Genomic DNA, 24,641 nt, shown 5'->3' on the forward strand with positions numbered 1-24,641 from the left:
CGATATCTCTTGAACGGTGGTTTAATCTGGCTTTATGAATGCAGCAGCTGGGAGGAAATTTATTACTTGCTTATTAATTGCTCCGCATATCTACTTTTAAGGCTAAATCTGGAGGATTTGGGCTGGGCAGAGACAAAGTTCTGAGCCCCTTATAACATTTAGTCTCAAAATAAATAGGTCTATAGTGAAGCTGTTAAATGTATATGGATAATCAGTTCCTTTTTCAAAAGCCATCTGTACTCATATCCACGTCGCGCCGCAATTACCAGGGATATACTTGGCTACATCCATCGCCAATGCCATTTTGACTTCTGGACAGTACTTCCACGTGTGTTGCCTCAACTCTGGCGATCCCCAAACAGGGCTATGGAGAAAAAAGCCGCTGCCGCCAATGTGGTACCCCATTGGCTCGTAATATCCTATTCTCCAGTCATCTACCCCTGGCATATACTCACCATCGTCGACATGCTCAATCTTAGAGCTGCTTGAAACATTTACAGTCTGCTCTAGCTGTCCGCCGTGCATTTCGCCAGAAAATGTCAGTGATACGGATCCATTAGCCACTTTGCCGTCGGGATGGTGGGCAAGACGTTCGGATAGCCAAACATCCTCGGGCTCCGAGCCGTTGGCGCGTAGCTGATTGCGCAGGATGTCGACGATGCGGCTCACACGCCTCAGCGACAATCCTCCATTCCCGCCCCATTGTCCTCCAGGGTTCCACGGCGCGCCAACCCAATCGTATTCTAAGAAGTCGTTGAGATTCAGTCTGCTATTCGCGCAGAGCATGGAGTCTGTCTGGAAGACCAGCAGCCACTCTGCCGGTTGAAGCACGACCTCGTATAGCCACAGCGTGGTAAGAAACTGGCTGATTTCCTCTTGTCCGTTTGTGCTCATGTTTGTGGGGATGTATGTGAGATCAAGCTTCCCAGAAGCAACCTGGTTTTGGATGGCGACAGAACGGTTGACTGAAGCCACCGAAAGGGGAGAGCCCATGAAGCGGAACTGCCAATCTGGGGGCACGACGGATATGAAGTGTAGCAGGATGGGTGCGAGAATAGCACTGGGGCGGTTTTCGATGAGAAGGGCCACTTTGGAGGCGTTGTATGGGTTGATGCGTGGTCTTTCTGGGTATTCGAATGTGATGCGTGGAATGTACATGGAGATGTTGGAGTTGGAGACGAGGTACGGGAGTGACAGGAGGAAGAGCCTGGTATACGGTTAACTGCTGGAGATGCAAAGAAACATTAAAAGTGCAAACCAACACGATGGATATCCACAGTATCACGAACCGTCTTCGTCTGGTATGCCAAAGGAATGCCATTGTCCTATTTCGGAGGAATTGAACATAGTGATTGGCGGGCATCCCGTCGAACTAGCTGGCTGGATGCTGTCTATTGGCGATTATAGACGCACGCGGGTCGAGATATCATATGGGGGTTATGGAAAGCGCCGTTTGCTTTCCGTTTATTGCTGCCATCAGAAACTGTTCATGATGGCTCCAACTCTTCGATCACGTTAGAGTCGGCCAGTAGGCGAGATGTTGATGTAGGTACGTACTTTGTTCCTTCCCAACGCGGGTACTTGTAGAAGCTCTCACCGCCTGCGTCAAATTGGAGGCAAATAAGATTTGGTAGCTGGATAATTTATAGCAGTTGATTTGCTTCAACTTGGCTCCCCAGACCAACGCGAATGTAGCGGTAATAGCTTCTCCCAATTATACCAGCAACCAACCATTGCCACCACCATGGCTAGATTCAACAACTCAGGGGTTCTCTCTATCTCCCCCAATCGGATATTTTTGCCAATCCTTTTGGTCCTCATGTGTGTCAAACATCTGGTCTTTAGACCTGAATTCGTTGTCTAATCAGAGTTCAACTGCTAAGAGGCCCGCCTATAGGTGGTATTTAGGTCGTTTACACTCCCAATACGAGCCCGTCATCGCATCCGAATTCTCCTCCGGGCTTGAAGAAGCACGCAAAATGGTTCCCAATGTCAAATTATACTGGCTAATGCCGCCCGCCAAGGACCCTCGCGCCGCTTACAACTCGTCAAAGCTTGCTCTTCTCATCGAAGCCAGGCCTATGCCTCGCCTATCCCCGTTGATTCTACACATGACAACGGTGGTGCCGCCTGACTGGCGATTTCTCTTTATCGGTTCGCCTGAGAGTATTCACAGCGTGAGCCAAGCCTATTCAATCAAGCACCAGCAGGTTATTGGAAAGCTAGATTTGGTGGAGCTTCCTCCTCCATGGAGTGTTGCCAGTAAGGAGGATGTGTTTAGGCTGCTTACCGATTCGAGATTTTATGACGAGTTCTTGCCAGGAGTAGAGTGGATCTTGAAGTATGAGCATGACAGCATTCTATGTGCAAACTCGGAAACAAGTCTGAATGACCGGCTTGACTGGGATTGGGCAGGTGCTTCGCGGTATGTATTTGATGATATGTTGGAACATTTCGGAAAATTCCTAACCTGACACGTACGGTATAGAAATGATGACGACCGCTTCCCAGGCAACGGTGGCCTCTCTCTCCGTCGAGTGTCAGTGATTAAACGGATCCTTAGCTTTCAAGCACGCTTCAATGACTCGGAACCGGAAGATGAGTGGTTCGGAAAGCGTCTATGGGTGCTACCCGGAGCAAGAGTTGCATCAAAAGTAGATGGCGCTATTGCTGTCGAAGATGTCTACATGGAGAGACCCATGGGCTATCACATTCGCGGCGGTGGGGAAAACTTGAACGAAGAGATATGGGGAGACCCGTCTCGCCGAAAGGAGATACTAGAGTATTGCCCAGAGCTAAGCATGATTATGGATATGAAACTAGAGCGAGAGAGGTGTCCAGATGATGATGGGAATGGGGACAGAACACTCTCAGATGCTGAAGTGGTAACCACAGCTTTGGAGGAGGAAAACGGAGCCGCGAAGACGATGCCGAGTGATATCGAGGTCATAGTGCGGCCACCGCAACCTCCGCCTTTGCCACAGCCTTGGACGGGCTCTATCACCACATTAGGAGCTACCATTACTACGGTAGGAGTTTCAATCACCACGGTGGGAGTTTCAGTCACCACGGGAGGGGGCCCTTTGCGCACTGGTATCGATTAGAGTCGGTAAGAATGTCGCCCATTTATTTATATATGCGGCCCGTAAGCAGGTTTATATTTTATTTTCCTAAGTAGTCAATGCACAATGAAATGTAATAAATCTTTGCCGAAGTGAAGATCTGAGTATGAGAAACTTTCCCTTACATGACGTATTGCAATTCAATCAATCTAGCTGTTTTGTACTGTAAATGAACATCTCTCCCCATGGCATATATAGCCAATCCCTATATATAGTTGTAATGCAATTTTAGTTTATCGTGGTTTGACATGAATCCGTATTGATAGTTTATCCAAACATGAGTAGACTGCTACTAGCCCTTTCCCGACTCTCAAGAGATTTATCGACCTTATCCTAACTCAGAGATTCCGTTTCTCTAAGCTGATTCTCAAGATGGCACGAGCCGAGGTGATTTTCCAGTTTGCCAAGCCTCTTGAAGGGGATCTTGGATTTCTTGCATTCTGGGTGAGGGCAGGGATATTCTCCTTTTACATGAGCCTCTTTCATATGGCGTTTGAGGCTGTCAGGTCTGGAATGGGTGAAATCTTTTTGGCAAGTAGGACATTTAGATGAGTGGTTCCTGAGGATATACTTGCTTGTCAGAGATGGTTTGGATAGGCGAAGGGAAAGAATCATCTCAGCTCTTGGCTCAGACTGACCTTGGTTCGGGTGTTGCCGTTGATATAGTGAGGACACTTGGGTCTATACCGGCGGTGGATGGATATCGATCTACCATTGCATCCGGTAAGATCGTTTGTGTATAGAGCCGCTTTTCTACTTCTAATTAGCAGCTCGTAGGGGAAACGCCCTTAACAGTGCTTACCTTCTAATTCGGGAGACTCTGGTCTATTATCCGATGAAGATGTCTCGTTTCCTGGGCAGACAAATAGAAGGAGGCAATAACTGTAATGCTGTCTACCGCCAGGGCGTCGTTCATGGTCACAATCCGAACACTTGCTAAGGTTTGTCCCCGGGGTGGGAAAATCATCGTCTAATGATTGCTCCCTAGGTAGCTCCTCCTGCTGATTCCAAAATCCAATTCCCACGGTAGCCTCGATAATGTTGGCGGCATGACTCTCGCTGGTGGACTCATTGTACGAGTTGCTGCCTGTGTTATCTGCGGGGGCGTTTGAAGACGACGCTCGATTATTGGCCATTACTCTCTACCGGGCTGGCCAATTTAAGAAGATTTGCCAAAAAAAAAAAAACGAATACTTGTCGAGGCCCGGGTGTTATGTTGCGGTGACAGATTTATAGCAGCGCATGCTAGTACTTTAGGTGCTTGTATTTACCAAAAAGGATGTATAAGAAGTAACAACTCGAAGACAATATCAAGCATTACAATGCACATAAATCCATGGTCTATCACTCGCTCGCTCGCTTGAAGAAGACCAAATGCAGAGGTATGAAGATTGAGTATCTCGAACAGGATTGAAGTGTTGCGGTGTAAAGCTAAAAAGCAGTCGCGTGTGGACTTTGATATATGGTGAAGGCATTTTGGGGTTTGGTGGGATTCATGCAGGGTGGAGGGGCAGTGTCGGAGTGGATGGAGATGATAGGAGGTACCAGCGGCCATGCATGCCGCATTCATTGCGCCTACATCATTGGCGAAGCACCTGTAGTGATGGCGCCGAAAACATACAGCGAGGATAAAAATGCTGGATTGATGGAATACTTGCGATAAACGGGTGTTGGAGTAGAATTCATGAGATTACACTCTATATTAATCTCAAGCTTCCAATCTGCCCGACTTTATACTGCTGGACGCTCTACAATGCTCATCTATCACCAATCTCAAGAGCCTCAAGGTGGGATGTGACCTGTGGAAAAACTAGATCGGCGACTGGTACCGATCTGCCGGAGACATTCCTAGAGGAGCAAGAGGCTTCGAGAAGACTGGCCCTTCTATATCGATTACTGATGTCCCTCTTTTTCTTCTGTTTATCTTCTTTTCCCATTGAAGATGTTAATATCACATCTCGAGAGGAAAGCAGAGAGTGATTTATCGCAGCCGAAGAGCACATCAGTTGCTGCAGATTAGGCATTTGGCTACACCAAATTGCAGCGGGTGTAGCTGTAATTGAAGCGAAACTTTTGGGAATGCAACGCCGGGCACTACCAGAACTCGCAATCGCAAGATAGGAATTAACCTACCAATAAATTATCTCATGAATGTAGCGACGATGCCGCATTGATTTATAAATGTCGGGTTCTTCTTAAATATTCGCTGTTCTAATGCAGTGGATGTCCCTCTAAATATCTCCGTTCAAATCTGAGACTTTGGATTGAGCGCTCCTAGACTTTCATAACCACCTTAAAATTCTTCTATAGTTGGACAAACAGGTATGCTTTATACAGCACACACTCTAAACAGCCATTCCAACGTATTATATAGAGCGTAAGACTCTTCACATCAAGATAAGCATTCTTACCCTCCTTTCTCAAAACACGTCGTCTTTTTTAAAATTCCTCTAGTGCCGGCTGTCAACTCCCGGACATATGCCAATAAGCCTTCTCACACGCCATGTAAACTTTTACTATTAATAAGTCATCATACTAAAGCTTCTGACAAGGAGCTCATGAGTACACCATAGTATGCAACACAAAGGAAAACACGACGCTCTGTGGCGCTGGGTGCCTCGTTCTCAAAAGATTTGATTGGCGAGGAGTTTTGAAAGGGGACGTTGCTTTTTTCCTGTTCTCCTGTTTTTCTTTCAAACTCAATAAGTCAAATTAAGTCCCATAAAAAGTCTTTTGCAAGCAATGACAACGACGTCGCTCTTTCCTTTGATACTTGATGAAAAGTAGAGATATAATGAACCATCCTGCAAAAACCTTGGACTTGGAGATAGAAATATGCGCGCCACCACTATTCTGCACGCTTTACTTGATTCATCAGTAGCCCTGCTTTCCCCCTGCAACTCTTTCTTTTTCAATTGAGAAATGAAAGAAATAAGTGAAAGGTCAATGCCTTTTAGAATTCAGAAAGATGAAATGCCAAGCGCACCGTCATAAGTAAAGCTTCCCACTTCATAGAGTACTGTGTGTGCAACGAGGAGCTAAACCAATCCTAGAAATAGCCAGCCGAATCATGATTCCGTAATTAACCTACGCAAAGCGCACCGGGCACCAACACAAGGTCAAACACGCAATTGAAGAAAAGAAGAAAGAAAAGGTTGACAGAACCAGAGCACGAGAAAACGAGTCAAAGAGAGAAAGGAAAAGAAAGGAAATGAAGAATGCTGCAATGCCATACAAAGCCGGGCTTTGCATGTCAGCTATCCAGGTAGCCTACCAATTTCCTCTTCTTTTATCTTACTTTCCTACGGGCGTTTCTCGAAGGAAAAGACAAGGGGACACGCAACAAAGAACCTGCGCTAGGAAGCAAATGCCACAAAATAAACGCACGCCACGACAACACCCTAATCAAATGCAACGAAGCCCTGCTGCTAATGACAGCTAATCGCCGTGGCGGCGCCCACCTTTTGCCCCAAACCCACAAGGCTGGAGAGGTTCAGCATAGCCAGGCTTGCCAGGATGCAGAGAGAAAACGCCATGCCAGGTCAATGCAGCTCGGCGCATGATCTTCTACCACTCAAAAGAGCTGTGGGCTCGATGGCGCTGCCAACTAACGTCAGCGCTGCCGAGGAGGCGTCCAATCAAAGAGTGCAGGGCCGCTGACACGAGGCAAGAGGAGCAGAGTCGGCCAAATCGGCAGGGCGAAAGAGAGGACCATCTGTGCTGTTTCAATCTGGTGAATGATCTGCTCAGAGTGCTGTCCCATCCACTGGTCTGAAAGTCGAAACTCTGTACAAGGGGTTCTGCTTGTAAACGTCAACAGCAGACGATGGAGGGACTGCCGGACGCCAGATGTCGGCTTGCGATGCGTAACTTCGTACATACCTGGCTAGCGCAGCCTCTCGATTGAATCTCGGTATGAGCAATAGGATAGACGTAGTCTATTGGGAGGGGGGAGCCGACCAGCCTAGCCCCGGCTCATCCATTCATCCATACTAGCAGCAGCAGCTGTCTACGGTCCGGACCCCGGTAAGGGTGTGACAGCAATTTGCGCACGCATCCCATCCGCCGATTATCACCAAGAGAGATCTTTCGAGAAGATCAACAGAACGGACTTGTACTAACGTAGTTGTCAGGAAGCCTATATCGATTAACTATAGCCGTGATTTACTACCAATGCTTTGTGAGCTGTTGCTTTTACTGTGGATAGCCCCTTTTGAAGCAACGGGGATACAGCACGGAGGACTGGAGCGGTGAATGCTATACTCAATCAGACACTATAGAAAGATGTATTCATAACGTCTAGTGCCGCTAGACAACTAGCCCAGGTCCAAGAACTGTGGTTCGTAGGCGACTTCAAAGGAATTCTGGGGAGATCGAAGGGTTACGACTCGTCGATCTGAACACAACAACTGTGACGTCCCAGAGTGATGCCTGTCAGGTAGATAGATTCGCGAGTCAGGCTGGAGCTGAAGCAGCTGATCTCAGGTGGCGAATAGACAAATGTTCAGCCCATACGGAGGACCGGTAACCAGGCCCATTGAATGCAGCAACATATGGGCGCCCTCCTTTGCTGCTACTGCTGCATTCCGATGCAGGAAGAGCATTCTAACACTCCTTTCTCGAAAGGCACCTGTACCTACCTTGTAAACCGCATGTTCCATCCAAACTGTCGCCTGCTCCTCAGTCTATGCAATGCTTGTGACGCACTTTCAGACGTGTCCCTTATCCTTGCAAGCTGTAAGACCAAAGTGGCTAATGCCAACAGGATAGCCGGCTTGCAACAGAGAGGGGAAGAGATACCCCTAGGCAAACGATACAAAATACTATCGGATAATTTTCCGATAAACCTCTGTTATCTCATACATACGAAGTAATCATTGACCTATGGCCCGATTCACGATTTCATTACCCGTCGTGATGTGAAACGTCGGCTTTACCGTCCTCTGCAGTGCCACGATGCAAAATGGCGCCCAGCAGCTGGCAGACGGTTTGCACAAAGGCTGAAGTCGCCAAGATTACCTAACCTGAACCGTGAATCTCCGATGCAACCTGTTGACACTATGGCTCCTCAGTAGTATGCTTGCGGGGACTCAAAACGACAAGCCTCGTATGTCTCGGAACTGCCATCGCTGACCCTGGTACTGCTGAAGTCTTCTTCGCTTAGCTTGGAAGCCACTAGCTCTGCTAGATGGTGCTCGTAGCTCGTACTGTACTTGTAGTAAGCGAATACTGCTAGCATAACGAGGATAGATTAGCAGTCCGCTGGATGCGAAGAGCACATTTCGTAATCTTGAAGTGTGCCCGCGGCAATTGGTCGTCAATCGGGGTGAAAGTGTATGCATCGCCAGCGTAAAATTCCCCATGCCCCTTTGCGGATGACTAAACAGCAGCATGTCCAACGTCCTCCAGCTGCTTAAAAAAAGTCCAAGTCCAGTCGCGGGAACTAGTGACGCACAGACGAGTTGCCACCACGCAAATGAGCTGCCCAAGCCCAAGCTAAGTACTTTGGCAGAGAATGCTACTTGTAAGCATTGGGCCAAGCCAATATCGCTACTCCGTACGAGTACAGTATAGTGAGACGGGCGGAGGCAGTGGCTTGGTCAAGGCTCCCAAGGCTCGGCCAATTGGCGCTGGTTGTCTCACTGCGAATATGCATGTACGTGCGCGTGCCGGCCCTCTGCTGCGTTTGGTGAGTTGAACGGCGGCCCTCTGTAGATACACGTAGGTAGCATAACATGTAGATGCCCGATGGGACAACCATGGTGGTTGGAGAAATCACCTCGGTGCCGTACTTGTACTCGTACAGGGTAGTCGTGTATGGCACATATTATGGAGAATACTCCGTAATAAAGGGTCTGGCACCATGGGCGACCTGCCAGCATGAATCCACCACAAGCTACGGCGCATCTCAGCCGACAGGGTGGACCCCAGAAAATGGTGGCCCAAGGTTCAGACCAGGCAGCGGAAATCGGCCGGGGGCTCGACCGCTAATCAGTGATCGAAGAGTACTTCTAGATGAAATCCGCCGGGATCCGAACGTAAGGACCAACAACAACAATCTCCCCTTTCCCCCTCCCTCAACCCTGGCTTTGCAGTACCGGAGCGTTGGATGCGAAATATCAAAACGCTCCAGGGGCAAGGCCGTCTGCTGCTGTCAGTCTGTTGGGAGAATCGGCACTCCTCGTAGAGCACCCGGTATAACTCATGGCACGACGAAGCAGCCCTAAGACCAGCAGCAGCCGGGCACCCTGGGGGCTGTGGGCGGCGGCTGACATTGGCCTTTCGTCTTTGCACATGGCAAGCCCCGAGTAGATAATGCTAGGGCTTGGAAGTATGAGAATACGAGCGAGTTGCGCATTCTTGTAATCGTAGTCCTGGCACGGTGTACGTGCTCTGCGCGATTCGTCTCCTTTGGCTGTTGTACTTTTGTACTTTTGGCGCACATGCAATTGGGGCTGCCCCCTTTGATGCAGCCAGCAGCCTCCAGTCTCCTTTCCGCAACCATTCCATCCAGACAAGATCAGGGCCAAAGAGGCCATGGCGGCCAGCCCAGCCAGCCTGAACTTTGATAGGATTGGCAGGCGAGCGGAAAGTTGAAACAGTGGAAAGAAAATTCATGCATGGAGAGTTTTAGCTGCCGAAAACTTGCAGTCCAAGGCGTGGGCGAAGCAAGCTAACAGCGTGTGGGGCCCGTCCTGATCTCCTTTCGCCTCACCAAAACCTGTTCATTCGCTGATCGCCGGCCCAAGAGGAATCGCTACTACGTCTGCACAGCCTAGACGGAACGTACCGCTGCTAGCGAGAGGTAGAAGAGATGTGACGGAGATGCTTCCCATAGCATGGTCGAGAAGAAGTGCTTGGTATAACCAACCTACGTTCGCTCAGCTCATCGCGTAAGCTGCCTGTCTCTCTGCTGGACCATCGGCAGGCGTTATCTTCCAGAATGTTTGATACGCACTCCGCAGCCGCATGAAGGCTCAGGAACGCGCGTGGCGTGCGACAACGCAAGGGGAGGCCGACCTGAATGAAATGAGAACTGGGGCAAAGACACTGCTAACTTTCTGCCTTCCTTTGGAGCTTCGAGAAGACGATGGCGAAAAGCAAATCTGCAATATTTCATCAGCAAAGAGGTCATAACATCAAGCAGCAGCAGCATCAAAATCACAAGCGATCAAATGTATCTTCGCAGCGCCTGACGATGGTAGCAGTACTTTGGTCTCGAGTACCGCGGACAGTGTCTTGAAGAGCTTGGCGATACGTGGGTTCGAGAATGGAGATGGCCGGAGGTGGGTCCTGCCGTTCCCATGTCAGCGAAGAAACTGGTAGCACTACTCCAGACTCCATAGCGCATGCTCCCAGGCATCTGTAGTGCTACTATACGAAGTGCTCCGCAGTGTCAGGTAAGTTTAGTAGCAGACGGTATAGCATAGGGCAGGTAAGCAAAGGCAGTGGTTCGCTCGATTTCGGTGGCTAGAAGTCGTTCTTGGATAGAATCCAGTAGCACCTCTCCATCCAGCTTCTGAGGTTTTCTTCCTCTGCTCTATCATAGAGTGATGCTAATCGTAGTAGTACAAGCTTCGTTGCTGGCCAAGTTATCAGTTATCTAGTAGGATTCCTCAGCTTAGTGCTTGCCAGAGACCAGCGAGGTCAATATCTTGTCAATTTCCTGGGGCGTCGACAAGGTTGCTTTGTACCACTAGAGAACGACAGGCACATCTCTTCAGTTGCCAAGAGCGCCATGTAAGGCAATGTGTGTGCGAGTTCCAGCCTCCAAATGTGCAGCCAATGCGCGCGCTATTATAGCTGGCGTGGGCTACGGCAATCTTGAAGTGCCGTCAGCCTGTGAAGATCGATTGAAATTGTTACTGACGCCCAGTTAAGATATAATTTGCCATCATCTTGCTATTCTCTCTCTCTCTCTCTCTCTCTTTCTCTCTCTCTCTCTCTCTCTTTCTCTCTCTTTCTCTCTCCTTTCCATATTTTGGTTGGCTGGTCACGGGGACAAGCATCTCCACAGCTTTTTCAGCTACTGTACATTTGCCTCTGCTCCAATTCCAGATCACGATTGCACAAGATACCTAGCTCCCATGGCCTTCGATAGAGAAGACTTCTCCAAAACCTCCAAGAGAGGGGTTCAAGCAAACTAGCCCCCGTACCATGTGCGCTAGACATGGATTAGTCCCAGGGCAATGCGCCCACCATCAGCGAGCCTGAGTGCTGTCTCTTTTTGCCTCTTCCCCAAGCCGCAGTATTCTTGACGCTTTGGCATCTCAGTTTGCCCGAAAACGAAAATTCCTCTCACTGTTGCTCTTGTCTGGCACATAGATTCAAGAAGAAGCTCACCTCTTGTTGAATGAGTACATGTTAGCATACTGCATGCACCAAACCATCTCGAGAGACAGGCGCTATTCGAGCCAAGTGAAGTTGTATGAAGTAGATACACCAGTCAGAATCACGCTCTGCTCAGTCTTTTGCAGTCTATCCAGCGGCAATGGAGAATCTTACGGGGCACTACGTATGTCTCTGATAGAGAGACCCGTCCTTGCTGTTGAACGGACGCATGGAATCCTCTTGGCCCGCGGCACGGCATTCTCACGCACTCTTACTCCAGCAACCTTGCTCACGGGTGTGATAGGCGCCTCTCCCGTGCCAGACTAGGTGGACATGCATGCAGCGCTGATACGAGTACATTGTGTATAAGTAGTAGACGGCTTTCATGAGCCGTTCAGACGAGTGAATAATTCCAAACATGTACCTGCTTGGTGCCCCATACAATCTACTATGTACAGCATTACCACATCTACTAGTATTGGCCTCAGTGCTTACCTGAACGCAAAAATGCTTCGCATCGGCCCCCGGCGACGACAATATGGAGGTACTCGTACTAGCAGAAAGCCTGCCGCCAGTTGGCCAGCATCGCCGGCCATGCGTACCGGTACTTTGGCGACCTGGTGGTTGCGAATGGCCTCGCTAACCCGAGCTCACAGCTTTTTCGCAGACCGGGATGGAGAGAGTGGATGGCAGGGATTGAGCGCCATGTGGGACCCCCATGCTAGGCATCCCTGGCCAATCTGCTAGCGTTCCCACCAGAACTCGCCGTGAGAGAGCCCTACCCACGGCCGAGATCAGCGATGCCAGAGCCCAGGCGCCAGACAGACAACTGCCAGGCCCAAGGGGACCCTCGAATGATCCACCGCCGGTCGCCAATCCCAGGCCCATCCATGCCATGCCATACTGGTAGTTGAGCAGACCTGGATGTCTCTAGTTGAGTGAATGCTGCAGATGTCTCTCTGTCTCGTCGTCGCCCGCTGTCAAAGGTTACCCAAGGTTTAGCTTTTACGATGCGCAATGGGCACAGAGTTTTGTTTACTGGTCCCGGGCGATTTACGCAAGAGAGCGCTACGTGCAGCTGCAGTGAAGTCCTATGAACTATTAACGAGAGATAAGAAGGAAATCTAGGAAGATACGATGCTTCTCGCACATGCTTCGTTTCCGTGCAACTCAACCTCTGGAAAGCCACCTCTCAGTGTGGACAACTCTAATACAGCGCTAGTGCTTGGGTGTATCGCTCAACAGGCCCTAAAGCCAAGCCGCACCGCGCGCCGAAGCTCAGCCAAATCTTTCCTTCTTTCTTCCCTTCCAAAGCCAGAGTGGCATTAATGGGTACTCTGGAGTAGAAGCCGTTCACTGTAGTCGTCGCCGTGTAGGTTCTCGCAGCTGCAGGCGGTACCAGGTACGGCCGTGCAGGTACATTCTGCGTGCTCCATCTCCATCCTCTTCCGTCCTGATAAACCCCCCCCTCCCTCTGCTAGTGTCCGCCTGACTACCGTACGGTACACTTTGCTCGACTGCCAGCCGTTGGCCACCTTCGCCCTGCTGCCAGTTCTGCCGTGCTCAACTCGGGGTCAGGCGCTGTCTCTGGCTTTGTGCTGCTGCGAATGACGAGCTGAGCCGCCTCTCTCTCGTCTGCGAGTTGTATCGCATTGTATCGTGCTGTATCGGATACCGTGGACAAGGCAGCGCGCTCGTGCATGCGCCGTGTCTGGCTGTCTGGCGCTGCCTCGGGCGCTGCTTGTTAGTGCTGCGCAGGCCGGCGTCAGGTTGTCGCAGTACCGCGCTTGACGTATCAGGTACCACGTCGTCCCCCATCAGGCTCTGCCCAGCGCAAGTACCCTTGTATCTTTTCCCTCCCAGCCCACCCCCCAAGCCCACGGTAACTCTAATCCGCTTCGCCTGCTCTGCTTGTCTTGCCTCTCTCTCTTCTTTCGCCCTCATTCTCCAAACCACCACCCTCGTCCCTTTCTCCTCTCCCACCTCGTGCCGGCCTGTCGCTGAAGCGATTTCGTTCCCTCGCAGGCTTTTTCTTCAACGCGCAGGTGGTTTTTCTTTTTTTTTTCTTTCCTGTTTCGATTTTCGATTCAGCTTGGAAATCCTGGTTCCAGGCCTTCTCGCATCCTGAGCCAGGCTATCCGCCCTCGTGTTTCGCCGCACATCCACTGCTTCACCATCGCAATTTCTGCTAGTCGCCCTTCTTCCTTTGCCTTTTTTTCTTGGACGACGTCGACGACACCTCGATTTTCTTCTCCGAGCGCCCCATTGACACTCGCTCAACCTCTCATCACCGACCATTATCGCACCCTCCAGTTTCGCAGCCCATCCCTGCATCAGCTCTGCATGCCCGATCTGGTCAACCAACCTTCGTTGTTTACCACCAAGCCGAGACTCTTGCGTTTGGAGGGAATCGCCACCACCACACGCCCATTCCGGGTTTCGAGTTCGAGCGCATGTTATATCTCAAGGCCCCTATCAAGTACAAGTACGGCAAACTTTTTTTGCCCAGGTGCATTCCCCACGAAGCTCGATATAGGCGGGCTAGGAGGTTGCTAGGCAAATTGTAGCATCCACTGCGACTACTTGCTTTCTGCCTAGGGGACTAGTCGTCCGCTCGACTATCCGCCATACCTCGTCGCTACTACGTGCACCGCGTCTGATTGCAAAGCTTAAAGCGTCGACTGGCCGAGCCTCTTTTTGATTAGGCTTACATCGCGGGATTCGGCCCTATTTGCGCTCGTTGTTTGATATTCGAACTCGTCCATACCAAAGCTTGAGGGCGTAACTGGCGCAAACTCGAAGCGGCCATGGCCGCCAATATGCAGCATATGGCTGGGGCAGGCCAGATGATGCCTCAACAAATGCGAAAGCCCACCGCAACCCAGCTGCAGCAGGCAGTCTATCAGAATATCCAACAAAACACACCGCCATTAAACGGCATGACTTGGCAATCAAATTTCTCTGTTAATGAGCGAATGGGAAAAACATTGGAGTTGTACGTACCTAATTAGATTTTTTTCTCTGACTCCGTCTGCAACTCTTTTTTTCATCAAAACTCCAACTAACATGGTCCCAGAATTTCCAATATCACTCTTGCTATGAACACTCTTGACTACAGCCGAGCAACCGATTTTGGATGCCAGTTCGAACGAGAAATGTTTCACAAATCGCCGACAAAAGTACGTCTCAGTTACCGCTTCCCTCTCGCCAGTTGAAAAAATCACCAAGCTAATCTGTTGAATCAAGGAAGCGTATGACCAAGCCATGGCAAACAAGACAATGGACTTTTTCAAGAAACGACAGGCCAACGAACCTGGCCTTCAGAACAGCCTCAATGCCAATGCCCAGGCTCAAGCGCATGCTCAAGCCCAAGCCCAAGCCCAAGCCCAGGCCCAAGCGCTCATGTTGCAAGCCCAGATGGGCCGTGGGCAAACTCCCCAGGGCTTTCAGCACATGTCACATCCTATGCAAGCCACTCAGATGCCCCAGCAGCAACAACAACAGCAACCATCGCTGTTTCAACAGCAGCAGCAGATTGCCATGGGAATGGCCAACCAGGCCGGCCGCGGTATTGGGCCTAACCCCCAGGCGATGGGCATGGCTGGCGGTCCTAATAGAAACATGTTCCCCAACGAGGTAGCGAGACTGGCTCAGGCTGATAAGAGCAAGGTCATGGAACTTGCAACCAAGATGATGGGTCAAGCCACAGAGCAGCAAAAGGCCCAGACACGGCTCCACTTACAATCAAGGCTCACAGCTCAGCAGCTTGCGGAACTCCAGACGCAAGGGAGAGATCCTCTTATTTGGTGGTATCAGAATCAGGCATTCCAAGCCCTCAAGCAGTCTTCGAGCAACATGAACCGATTCCAGCCACCTGGTCCTACGAACCCAAACAATCCCCAGGCCGCCATGATGCAGCAACAACAGAGCCAAAATTCTCTACAGCAGCAGAGGCAAAACCTGATAAACGCCGCCCAGCCGTCCGGTGCGGGCCATGATTTCCCTCCGTTCAACCCAAGCATGGAGAGCATCAAGGACCAGCAGGTGGCTGGCCTGATGGCTCAAAAAGCGGGCCAAGTTGTCGTGCCGGCAAGCAATGGTAATGGAAGAAATGTCACTCCTCAGCCTGGGAACCAGAACATTCCCAACCAGCAGATGCCAGGCCAAACACCTCGTACTGCTCAGCAGCAACAGCAGCAGCAGCAGCAGCAGCAGCAACAGCAGGCTAAGCTGAATCAAGCTGCTCAGCAGTCTCAGGCTTTACAAGCACAGGCGCAAATGCAGATGCAGAACCAACAGCAAATGACGGGGAATATGGCTACATCGCAGAGCCCTGCCATGAATACTTTAAACACTCCCGTATCAAGACCAGGCGTTATGAATCCCATGACCCCGCAGGGTATGGGCCAGAACAACATTCCATTTGGCGATTCACGATTTCACCAGGGGATTCAACGGCCTAACAATCCTGCTTTCAACGCCATGCTCGCCAATATGACCCCAGAACAAAGACAAGCGGTCAACGGTCTTCCCCCGGAAAAGCTTAACGAAGTCATGATTCGATGGCAAAATCAGCGTCGGGAACAGATGGCAAATATGAATGCGAATCCGATGATGCAGCAACAAATGGCCAATCGACCTCCGAATCAGTTCAACCAGAACGGGAACATGGCCCCTGGTCTTCAGAACATGCAGCAAATGAATGCTCCTGGTGCAGGCAACCAACAACAATCAATGCCATTAAACCGCATGCCAGCGCAAAACGGCCAGCTTCAATTCTTGATGGACTCGATGGATTTGCCTCCCACGATATTGAATCAAATCCAGGGGCTGCCTGCAGAAGTCAAGAAATGGAGAGATTTGAAGGCTTGGATCAACCAAAATAATACGCTTCAACCGAGTATTCGTGGCCAACTGGCTGCTTTCCAACAGAAGCAATTCCAAGTGCTCATGCACAGGCGGGCTGCCAATGCGCCTCCGCAGCCTGGACAGGCCCTTAACATGAATCCCGCGATGTCAATGCCAATGGCTAATCAACAGCCCGGAATGCAACGACAGATGGCCGGTATGCCACCACAATTGCTTCAAGTATCTCCTCAGGAGTTGATGCATATCCGAAGCTCGAAACCTGCTTTGGCTGGCGTACCTGATGACCAGCTCCGAGGAATGATTCTCGCGATGAAGAAGAATAGTTGGACTCAACAGCAGACCCAGCAACAGCTAAGGCTCCAGCAGATGCAGGCCCAGAACCAGCAGATGCAAAATGCCACAGCAAACAATATGGCTGGCATCCAGGGCCCTCAAAACGCCATGCAGATACAGCAAGCCCAGCCTAATCTCACTCCTCAACAAACCCAGGCGCAGACGATGCCTAACGCCATGAGCCAGACTGCCTCGATGCAAGCGGCCAATCCGAAGCAGCAACCAAACGCAAACCAGGCACGCAATAACCAATCCCAGCCTGCGAAAAATCTTAAACGCTCTAATCCTGATGATGGCGCCGATACTGTCAACATGAAAGCTTCCTTGCCTGCTGCACGACAGCCACCGGCGCCGACGATGACAACAACAACAACAGCAACAACATCGCAACCAAATCAGCCACCAGGACAAAGGCCAGGGACCAAATTCACGCCGCAACTTACAGCTCAACAAGAGGCACAACTAAATCCTGAACAAAGAGCTAGGTATGAACAGCTTTTAAGGATGCAAAGCAAGGCGCCCTCAGAATCTCTGGTGCGCCTCAAGATGATTGGGCAAGAAGAGCAAAAGCAGTTTGCTCAAGAATCCACTCCGGACATCCCAATGAGCCCTGAAGAGTACGCAGAAACTGCAGCGAAGCTCAAACGAATTGTCGTGGACATGGGCAAGGTTGGCCGTGGACTCAGCAAGTGGTACTCCCTCACTCAAGATGACGCGCGCGCCAAGATGTTCTTTAGAACTGTAAGTGAACAGAAAATTACCATTGAGATTTTACTCAAACATGCTAACTTGACTATAGCGATTACGTCTCATCAAGCAACACGTGGACGGCGACAAGATGGAGAAAGTCAAGGATGCCTTTAGCATCCGCTCTTCCGAACTGGATCAGGCCCGCGCTATGCTTGAGAGTATGGCTAAAGATCTGGCTGCTAGTGTGGCCGGCGGCCGACACATCAAGCCTGGCGGTCAGGCACAGGCACAGGCACATTCGCAGCCGTTACCTCAGCAGCAAACGCAGCAAGCACAGCAAAAGAATCTAACGCAGCCGGCTCCTCTCAATGCCGCTAATCTAGAGAAGAACGCGCAAGCGATGAACAAATTGAGCCAGCAGAAGCAGGCCAACAAAGCAGGACAAGTGCCACCACCTGCACCGACAAGCGCTCAACCGCCCTTCCCATTCGGAGCAGCAACCTCGCCTGATGGTCATCCTACCTACATGAGTAAACCCAAAGAAATCAACCTGCAGCTACCGCCCTCCAGAAAGAAGCAGAAGCTCGCAAACTCTGGTCCCTCTTCCCAAGTGGCCACTCCCTCGCCGCAAATCTCAAAGAATGCGTCTCCCGATATCCAACGCCTGCAAGGCCCACCGAAGCCCGTACATCTCTGCACGGAGCCCGACTGCGACCAGGCTACTTTTGGATTTCCTACTAAACAAGCTCTCCAACATCATATCGATGAAGAGCATACTAAGCCCAGGGCAGACCCGGTCAAATTTGTGCAAGAGAATCTTGCCGAGGCACTGGGCCTAGAACCAGACGGCACCATCAAGAAGGAGCAGAAGCTTGCAGAGGGGGCACAAGCTATGAGTTTGTCTGCATCAAAACAGGGTCAATCCTCTGGAAACCTTGTCGGCACACCCATGTCCATGGACGGTACTGGCATGAAGCGATCGGCCAGCGTCGCGAGCAAGGCCCAAGATGTGAAAGCCGGCATCAAGTTGGATGCAACTACCAAGGCTGGCGATGGAAAGCAGATGAATGGCGCTGCAATGCTCGTCACTGCGACGGATCCATGGGCAAACTCGACTATTGACCCTCAGACACTACTCCAGAACTTGGGCTTTGAGAACGGCTTACCAAACATCATCAACGAGGCCAACATGTACAGGTCTTTCACGCCAAAGGATACACCAGAGTCTAGCAAGGACGGCGCTAGCGAGCCTAACAGCGATATCTCTGAAGGTGCCGCGCTTGACATTGACATGAACTGGGGTACTCTTGATAATGAGGCTCTAATGGATTTCACTAATGCCTGCATTAGCGGAGAGATGGATTCGACAGAAAATCTAAAAGCTGCGTTGGTTAACGTCGATCCAACCCTTCTTCTGGCCGGGTCGCGGGGCGTTCCGGACTGGGATACAATCCAAACCGATTTTGACAAACCATTCGAGATGGATCTCGGAAATGGTCTCTATTCTCTCGGTTTGTAAAGAAAAATCCTCTGGTTTTATCTGGTTTTTTTTATTTAAAACAGAATCCAAAATCTGTTCTTTTTAGCGAAAGCGAGTTTGGAGTTGGAGTAATGGTTGAGAGCATGCTGCTCAAATAGCTGCAAATAAGGCTCTCTTTCTTTCTTGTTTTCGGCTCCTGCTTTGCTCGCTTGTCTTTCTCGTACATGTTTCTCTATTTCGGTTGATTTACTTGTTTGGAGCGCAGGAAAGGACCCAGGATATATACCCAGCATTACGTCATATCTGATATAACAGTGGTTGTTTATTGGACAACGGAAGAAGGAGGGAGAAGCTGAGTCAAAAATGAAAACAAAACATATGGGATGAACTGTTGGAAGAAGAGATTTGGTTGGCGTTAAGGCAAAGAATGACAGCAATGGATGCTACTGCGCAGTCTTATTTTCATTTTTCTTCTTCACTGTCGATGTCATCATTTTACCATCTGCCTTTTTTATCACGGCCGTTTTCTCTTTTTTTTGTTCCTTTCGTCATCTTTCTTCACGCGATGAAGCCGAGGTGATATCAATTCTTGGGCGGGTTGTGTATTGATCCAGACGAACGGATTTGGGTCTAATTTGGAGTAAAATGGAAGCTTACAAGCACTGTACCTTATCTGTTACAACGTACATCCGTTTCAATGTTTTTTTTTTTTTAACGTAGCGCGGGTTTGGTATGCAGGGGCATCATCAGGATGGCCTGCAAGCAAAAGAAAAATGGCATCATAATATTCACATTTCTTTTTTCTGTACTTTGACGTCTATATAGAAAGAAAAAGCTGTTTCGTTATTACAAACTGAATGGCCCGACATGAGGTCGGGTTACGTAAGAATAGCAGTATCTCTAGATGTGATTTGCATGTGACGAGATCTAATGTCGATGGACTTGGGGATCAGATCAATGGAGCCCAGCCCTGGCCCGGTGTGTGTGGTTTGTTTTTTTTCTCCTCTTCCTTCTTTAGCGTGGAACACCTTGGGATGGGGTCCGCCCCGTCGAAGCAATAGAGCTCTCCACATTCTTCTACTCGTAGCCACAATTCTGCACTATTCCTGAATAAGGCTAGCAGAGAGACGCTCCGACGACACGGGTTTTTCGTTTTGACGGGAAGGAAAACGACGCGGCGTGCTTGATGCGAGCTAGGCTATATTGGGCAAGGTCTCGTAGGAAAGCAGCTCGGAAAGCTACTCAAGTATGGAGAACTTGGTGGGAAAAAAAGCTGAGGGCACGGAGCGTGTGGGAGAGAGAGCGTTCCTGCCTTTACAGCTTAGAGTGGGGAAGGTTTTCAGGGTCGGTCGCGTTGTGAGAGGCAGGAACGGAGGTTGAATAGCAGCACTGTAGGTACCTTGGCTTGTTAATGAGAGTCTTTGCAAAGCGGCTATGCGCGCCGGGGTGTCTTTATTATCCGGCTTTATTTACCTTTATTTTTCTCTTTTTCTTCTATTTAGTGTGATTTATTGTTACGCGCTTTTCCCCCTTTTCTCTTTTGCTATTCTGCTGTGATTGTGATCTTGATGAATCAAGCTACGGCTACGGAGTACCTAGCTCTTGTGTCTTTTGCCGCCAGACGACTTTACGAGGAATTTGCGACTCTTTTGGGAAATCCTTCAATCGCGCTTTGCATGTATATTTCACGTGTTTTATGCCAATTGCCTTATAAGCTACTAGTACTACTTGTATCCAAGTATCCCATATACACAGGTATATCGGACTGGTGCAGCTTCTTGTCGATTCAATTTACTACACACGCGACCTGCCCATCGCCACTAAACAACACAACACCCCACTACCACTCCTCCATCTGATATTCACCTTTGCGCGCGCGACTCTTTCTCCATCTTACTGCACATCTCTCTCATTGTCTTTTTACTTTTCCTTTCTTTTTCTTTTTTTTTTTTTTTTGGCTGTTTCTTCTTTCTTTGGTTCCAATTCCCCTTTTTATTTTGTCTTGAGTACATTTGGGAGAACAATGGAAGCTACTAGTTTGTCGCCTGTGAAGCGACGCGCCGTGCTTGGTGCAAAGGACGCGAACGCGGCTCTGGCAACGCCGAATACAAACAAAGTGGCGAGGATAGGAACGCCAATGCTTTCAACGCCTTCAACTCTCTTGGTGACCAGTCCATTGAGAGAAGTTTCGTCAGAAAAGGGAAAGAAGAGAACAGCAGAAGAGGGCGGCCAAGAGGTTGCGGATGAGAGTCCGGAGACCAAGAAGGCGTGTGTTGATGGGGTAAGTAGCTACGTTATTGCTCGCCATGGCTAATTTGACCTCGTTTACTAACATGTCCATATCTAGGCTGCGCGATCACGGTCGCCTAGCATTGAAACGAGCTCTCTCTTTGATACTTCTGCCGGGGACGCTTCCTGGGCCACTGCGCCAACAGAGCCAGACTCGGCCATGGCAACTGCAGACACACCACTATTCGCTACAAGACCCAGAGCAATGACAAGAGAGCAGGCAAGAGAGGTAAACTCTTTTCCATCTCTTCTCTCTTCTCTCATACTACCTCAAGCACAACAGCTAATATAGAGACTTGTAGAAAGCAGAGATTCTCCGATTGCGACTCGGCCTCGCAGGATACAAGCTGCGCACCGGCCAGACAACAATTCCCCTCTCCGAACTCCAGCGCAGACCCCTCCCTCCATCAACAATAACACGCAAACGAGCAAGCACCACTACCCACGCGAAACCGACGAATACACACAGCAGGGCCCAAAGCGCGGATTCAATCCCGCAGGTGCCCGCGCTTTCGCAGGAATCAACCACCACGTCGGTTGCGTCTGGCGCCATGACCTTGCCTGCTTCTCAGGAGAGCGTCATTGTAGAGACGAGGGGAAACACGCCTGACCGCGAAGAAGCCGGAAATGTTGAAAGGGACAAGGCGGTTATGCTTCCCATTGGCGAATTGGATTCTCCTTCCAAGTTCTTCCAGTCTAGCCCGGCGCCTGCACCGGTATCTTCGCTGAGGAGTACGTGTACAGTTGTGGCGTCAAATGATGTAGAAAGGTCATGACGCGTGTGATGTGAAAATATAGTTCTCTCGGTTTCAAATATTGGAAGAAAAATGGGGAGTTGGTTTCTTCCAACTTGATTTTCAAGATCAGGAACACTCGCATGTATTTGTTATAATAGGTAAAACACATCTTTTTAGATGGCGATCATGACGCAATTTCACACGAATAGCTTAGCGAAACTATGAAGAATAGAGATAGAGTTATCATGATGATCATTAACTCATTCATTCAGTACTATTGTGCCTGAATCATGTAACAGTCACACGAATAACTTGGTCGGAAAATATCTTTTGTATGTCCTTTCTCCATTGGTCTCGCTCCGAGTTTCGTTTCCCTTCGCCGTCCTACCAACGCCCTTATTTGACACTGTATCGTGCCACATGTAGTTTATCCTACTATTATATGCATATAACCCTAACTTGACAATCTCAAATCGCTTTCACGCCCATCCCACTAAAACTCCCCCTTTCCTCTCGACTTAATCGACCAAGATTTTGGGCTCGATCTCGCCGTAGCTCTCAAAGAACTGATCAAACAGCTTAATAGCACGCCCCACGTCGGCCGTTCCACCCGTCTCGCGGATGCTGTGCATGCTGAGCTGCGGGTTGCCCAAATCGAGCGTGCGCATGCCCAGCTTAGCAGCCAGACCGGGTCCGATGGTGCTGCCACACGGCGAGTCGTTGCGGACGACGAAGAGCTGCAGCGGGACGCCGGCCTTGCGGGCGCACTCCTGCAGCATGACGATGCCGGGAGAGTTGGTGGCGTAGCGCTGGTTGGCGTTGATCTTGACGACGGTGCCGCCGTTCATGGCGGGCTGGTGCGAGGACTCGTACTTGCCGGCGTAGTTGGGGTGGACGGCGTGGGCCATGTCGGCGGAGACGAGGAACGAGCGTGAGAGCGTCTGCTCAAAGGCCGTCGACTCCTCGCCCTCGTGGTGGACCTGCTCGTAGCTGCCGTCGCTGGCGGCGTCGCGGTTTCCGGGGAGCACGGACAGCCGGCGCAGCACCGAGGGCAGCAGGTTGGAGTGGGCGCCCTGGGCGGACTGCGAGCCGATCTCCTCGTGGTCGAAGCAGACGGTCATGCGGATGGTGGAGTCGTTGTCGAGGGCGTCGGCCTTGCTGACGGACTTGATGAGGCCCTCGACGGAGCAGTACGTCATGCCCAGGTTGTCGAGGCGCGGGGAGAAGATGAACTCGTCGTTGATGCCGCCAATGACGGACTTTTGCGTGTCGTAGAGGACGAGCTCAAAGTCGACGATGGAGGCAACGTCGGTGCCCAGCTCGTTGGCGACGACGTCGAGTACGGCGGGGTGGTGGCGCACAGTCATCTTCTCGAGGGGCTTGAAGTCCTCGTCCTCCTCCATGGCGTCGTCCTTGGCCGGCTCTTCGGGCTTGGCGCCCTTGTTGAGCTCGGCGGCGGCAAGGCCCGTGATGGGGAACAGCTCGACCTCGTTGTTGGGGTCAAAGTTGGACTGGCGGTGCAGGTGGATGGCCAGCGTGGGGATGCGCAGCAGCGGCTTGTCGACCTTGACCAGCTTCTGCACGACGCTGTCGCCGTCACGGACCAGCACGCGGCCGGCAAGACTCAGGTCGCGGTCGAACCATGAGTGCCAGATGCCGCCGCCGTACGTCTCGACGCCGACCTGCAGGTAGCCGACGTTGCTCTTGCGCGAGACGGGCTTGACGCGCAGGCAGGGCGAATCGGTGTGGGCGCCGACGATGGCGACGGGGTTGCCGGGGCGCCACTTGCGGCCGATGGCAAAGGCGAGGATGGACGAGCCGTTGCGGGTGAGGTAGTACTTGCCGCCGGGGCGGAGGCTTGAGGCCCAAGAGTCGCGTTCGCGGATGAGGCTGAAGCCGGCCTTTTCGAAGCGGGCAGCGGCGGACTGGACGGCGTGGTAGGCTGTTGGAGGCACTAATTAGCACAGCACATGGCTATACGCTTTACACGGGCGATGGTGAGGTCTTGGACGTACGAGTGGGAGACGCATTGACAAAGTCGACAAAGTCGAGGGCCTCTTGCGGGGGAGCCATGATGAAGGCGGTTGTGGAAAATGGCACAGTTGATGATGCTATGGAGCTTGGCTTGGTTCTGAGCAGAGAATGGAGTGCTATCCTCGACCGTCTCGCCGTCAAAGAGCAGATCATGCAGAAGACACAAGATGATAGACCGAGAAGGAGGAGGAGAGGAGAAAGAGAAGCGTCTACAGGGAGCTGCCAAATCAATCCAAGAGGTGCGGAGAAGAGGCAAAAATCCAGCCAGTTGTTGCGTCGGTCTCTCGCCAAGTGTGGAGGGGCAGCAGCTCTGGAGGGGTCCTTTGGGCAAAAGTTCCACGAGCGGCCGCTGGAGGCTTCGGGATGCGGCGCTGCGGGGCCGGGCCATGGCTGCCGAAGTGCCGGGTAGACGAATTACACGTATATTGACAGCACTGTGGCGAGACAAGAACACAAAGGGATAATGGAGGCGGTTGTATGACATAGAGTTTTAAGGGAAATAACCCAAAGAGCAATTGAAGTATCGATTCTGTGTACATACGCTTTTCCATACATCTCTAGGTATATACTCGAAACATATCCTATCCACTCTGAGGCTCTTGAGAGAGCTACACCCAAGTTGACATACTATTCTTCAAAGATGGAAGTATTCCTGCTTGCATTTCACCATCTCCCTTCTTCACTAGATCTGCTGGCCGACTAATAGCCCGTATTGATGCTATTTATAAACGATCAATAAATGTAACGTGAGCACAT

At 50.7% G+C, this 24,641-nt stretch overlaps 7 protein-coding genes across 7 annotated transcripts; 3 read left to right on the forward strand and 4 right to left on the reverse strand.

Moving 5' to 3' along the window:
• Positions 1–240: 240 nt before the first annotated feature.
• Positions 241–1,158, reverse strand: TGAM01_v201173 (hypothetical protein; the record flags this gene model as incomplete). Its single annotated transcript, XM_018805406.1, has 1 exon — positions 241–1,158. One exon carries the CDS (start codon positions 1,156–1,158, stop codon positions 241–243), a length of 918 nt encoding a protein of 305 aa, XP_018661315.1.
• Positions 1,159–1,979: 821 nt separating this feature from the next.
• On the forward strand, positions 1,980–3,104 carry TGAM01_v201174 (hypothetical protein; the record flags this gene model as incomplete). Its single annotated transcript, XM_018805407.1, has 2 exons — positions 1,980–2,425; positions 2,489–3,104. 2 exons carry the CDS (start codon positions 1,980–1,982, stop codon positions 3,102–3,104), a joined length of 1,062 nt encoding a protein of 353 aa, XP_018661316.1.
• A 646-nt stretch (positions 3,105–3,750) lies between these two features.
• Positions 3,751–4,258, reverse strand: TGAM01_v201175 (hypothetical protein; the record flags this gene model as incomplete). Its single annotated transcript, XM_024548706.1, has 2 exons — positions 3,751–3,875; positions 3,925–4,258. The coding sequence occupies 2 exons, from the start codon at positions 4,256–4,258 to the stop codon at positions 3,751–3,753; spliced, it is 459 nt and encodes a 152-aa protein (XP_024406522.1).
• Positions 4,259–9,241: 4,983 nt separating this feature from the next.
• TGAM01_v201176 (hypothetical protein) lies at positions 9,242–9,661 on the reverse strand (the record flags this gene model as incomplete). The annotated part of the gene is made up of 1 exon (XM_018805408.1): positions 9,242–9,661. The coding sequence occupies one exon, from the start codon at positions 9,659–9,661 to the stop codon at positions 9,242–9,244; it is 420 nt and encodes a 139-aa protein (XP_018661317.1).
• Positions 9,662–14,260: 4,599 nt separating this feature from the next.
• On the forward strand, positions 14,261–18,864 carry TGAM01_v201177 (hypothetical protein; the record flags this gene model as incomplete). Its single annotated transcript, XM_018805409.2, has 4 exons — positions 14,261–14,448; positions 14,530–14,632; positions 14,700–17,396; positions 17,455–18,864. 4 exons carry the CDS (start codon positions 14,261–14,263, stop codon positions 18,862–18,864), a joined length of 4,398 nt encoding a protein of 1,465 aa, XP_018661318.2.
• A 1,984-nt stretch (positions 18,865–20,848) lies between these two features.
• Positions 20,849–22,060, forward strand: TGAM01_v201178 (hypothetical protein; the record flags this gene model as incomplete). Its single annotated transcript, XM_018805410.1, has 4 exons — positions 20,849–21,106; positions 21,173–21,343; positions 21,417–21,846; positions 22,029–22,060. 4 exons carry the CDS (start codon positions 20,849–20,851, stop codon positions 22,058–22,060), a joined length of 891 nt encoding a protein of 296 aa, XP_018661319.1.
• Positions 22,061–22,369: 309 nt separating this feature from the next.
• On the reverse strand, positions 22,370–23,924 carry TGAM01_v201179 (hypothetical protein; the record flags this gene model as incomplete). Its single annotated transcript, XM_024548707.1, has 2 exons — positions 22,370–23,805; positions 23,867–23,924. 2 exons carry the CDS (start codon positions 23,922–23,924, stop codon positions 22,370–22,372), a joined length of 1,494 nt encoding a protein of 497 aa, XP_024406523.1.
• Positions 23,925–24,641: the final 717 nt, after the last annotated feature.

This window comes from Trichoderma gamsii (assembly GCF_001481775.2).
Source record: "Trichoderma gamsii strain T6085 chromosome Unknown Scaffold_3.2, whole genome shotgun sequence".
NCBI lineage: Eukaryota > Fungi > Ascomycota > Sordariomycetes > Hypocreales > Hypocreaceae > Trichoderma > Trichoderma gamsii.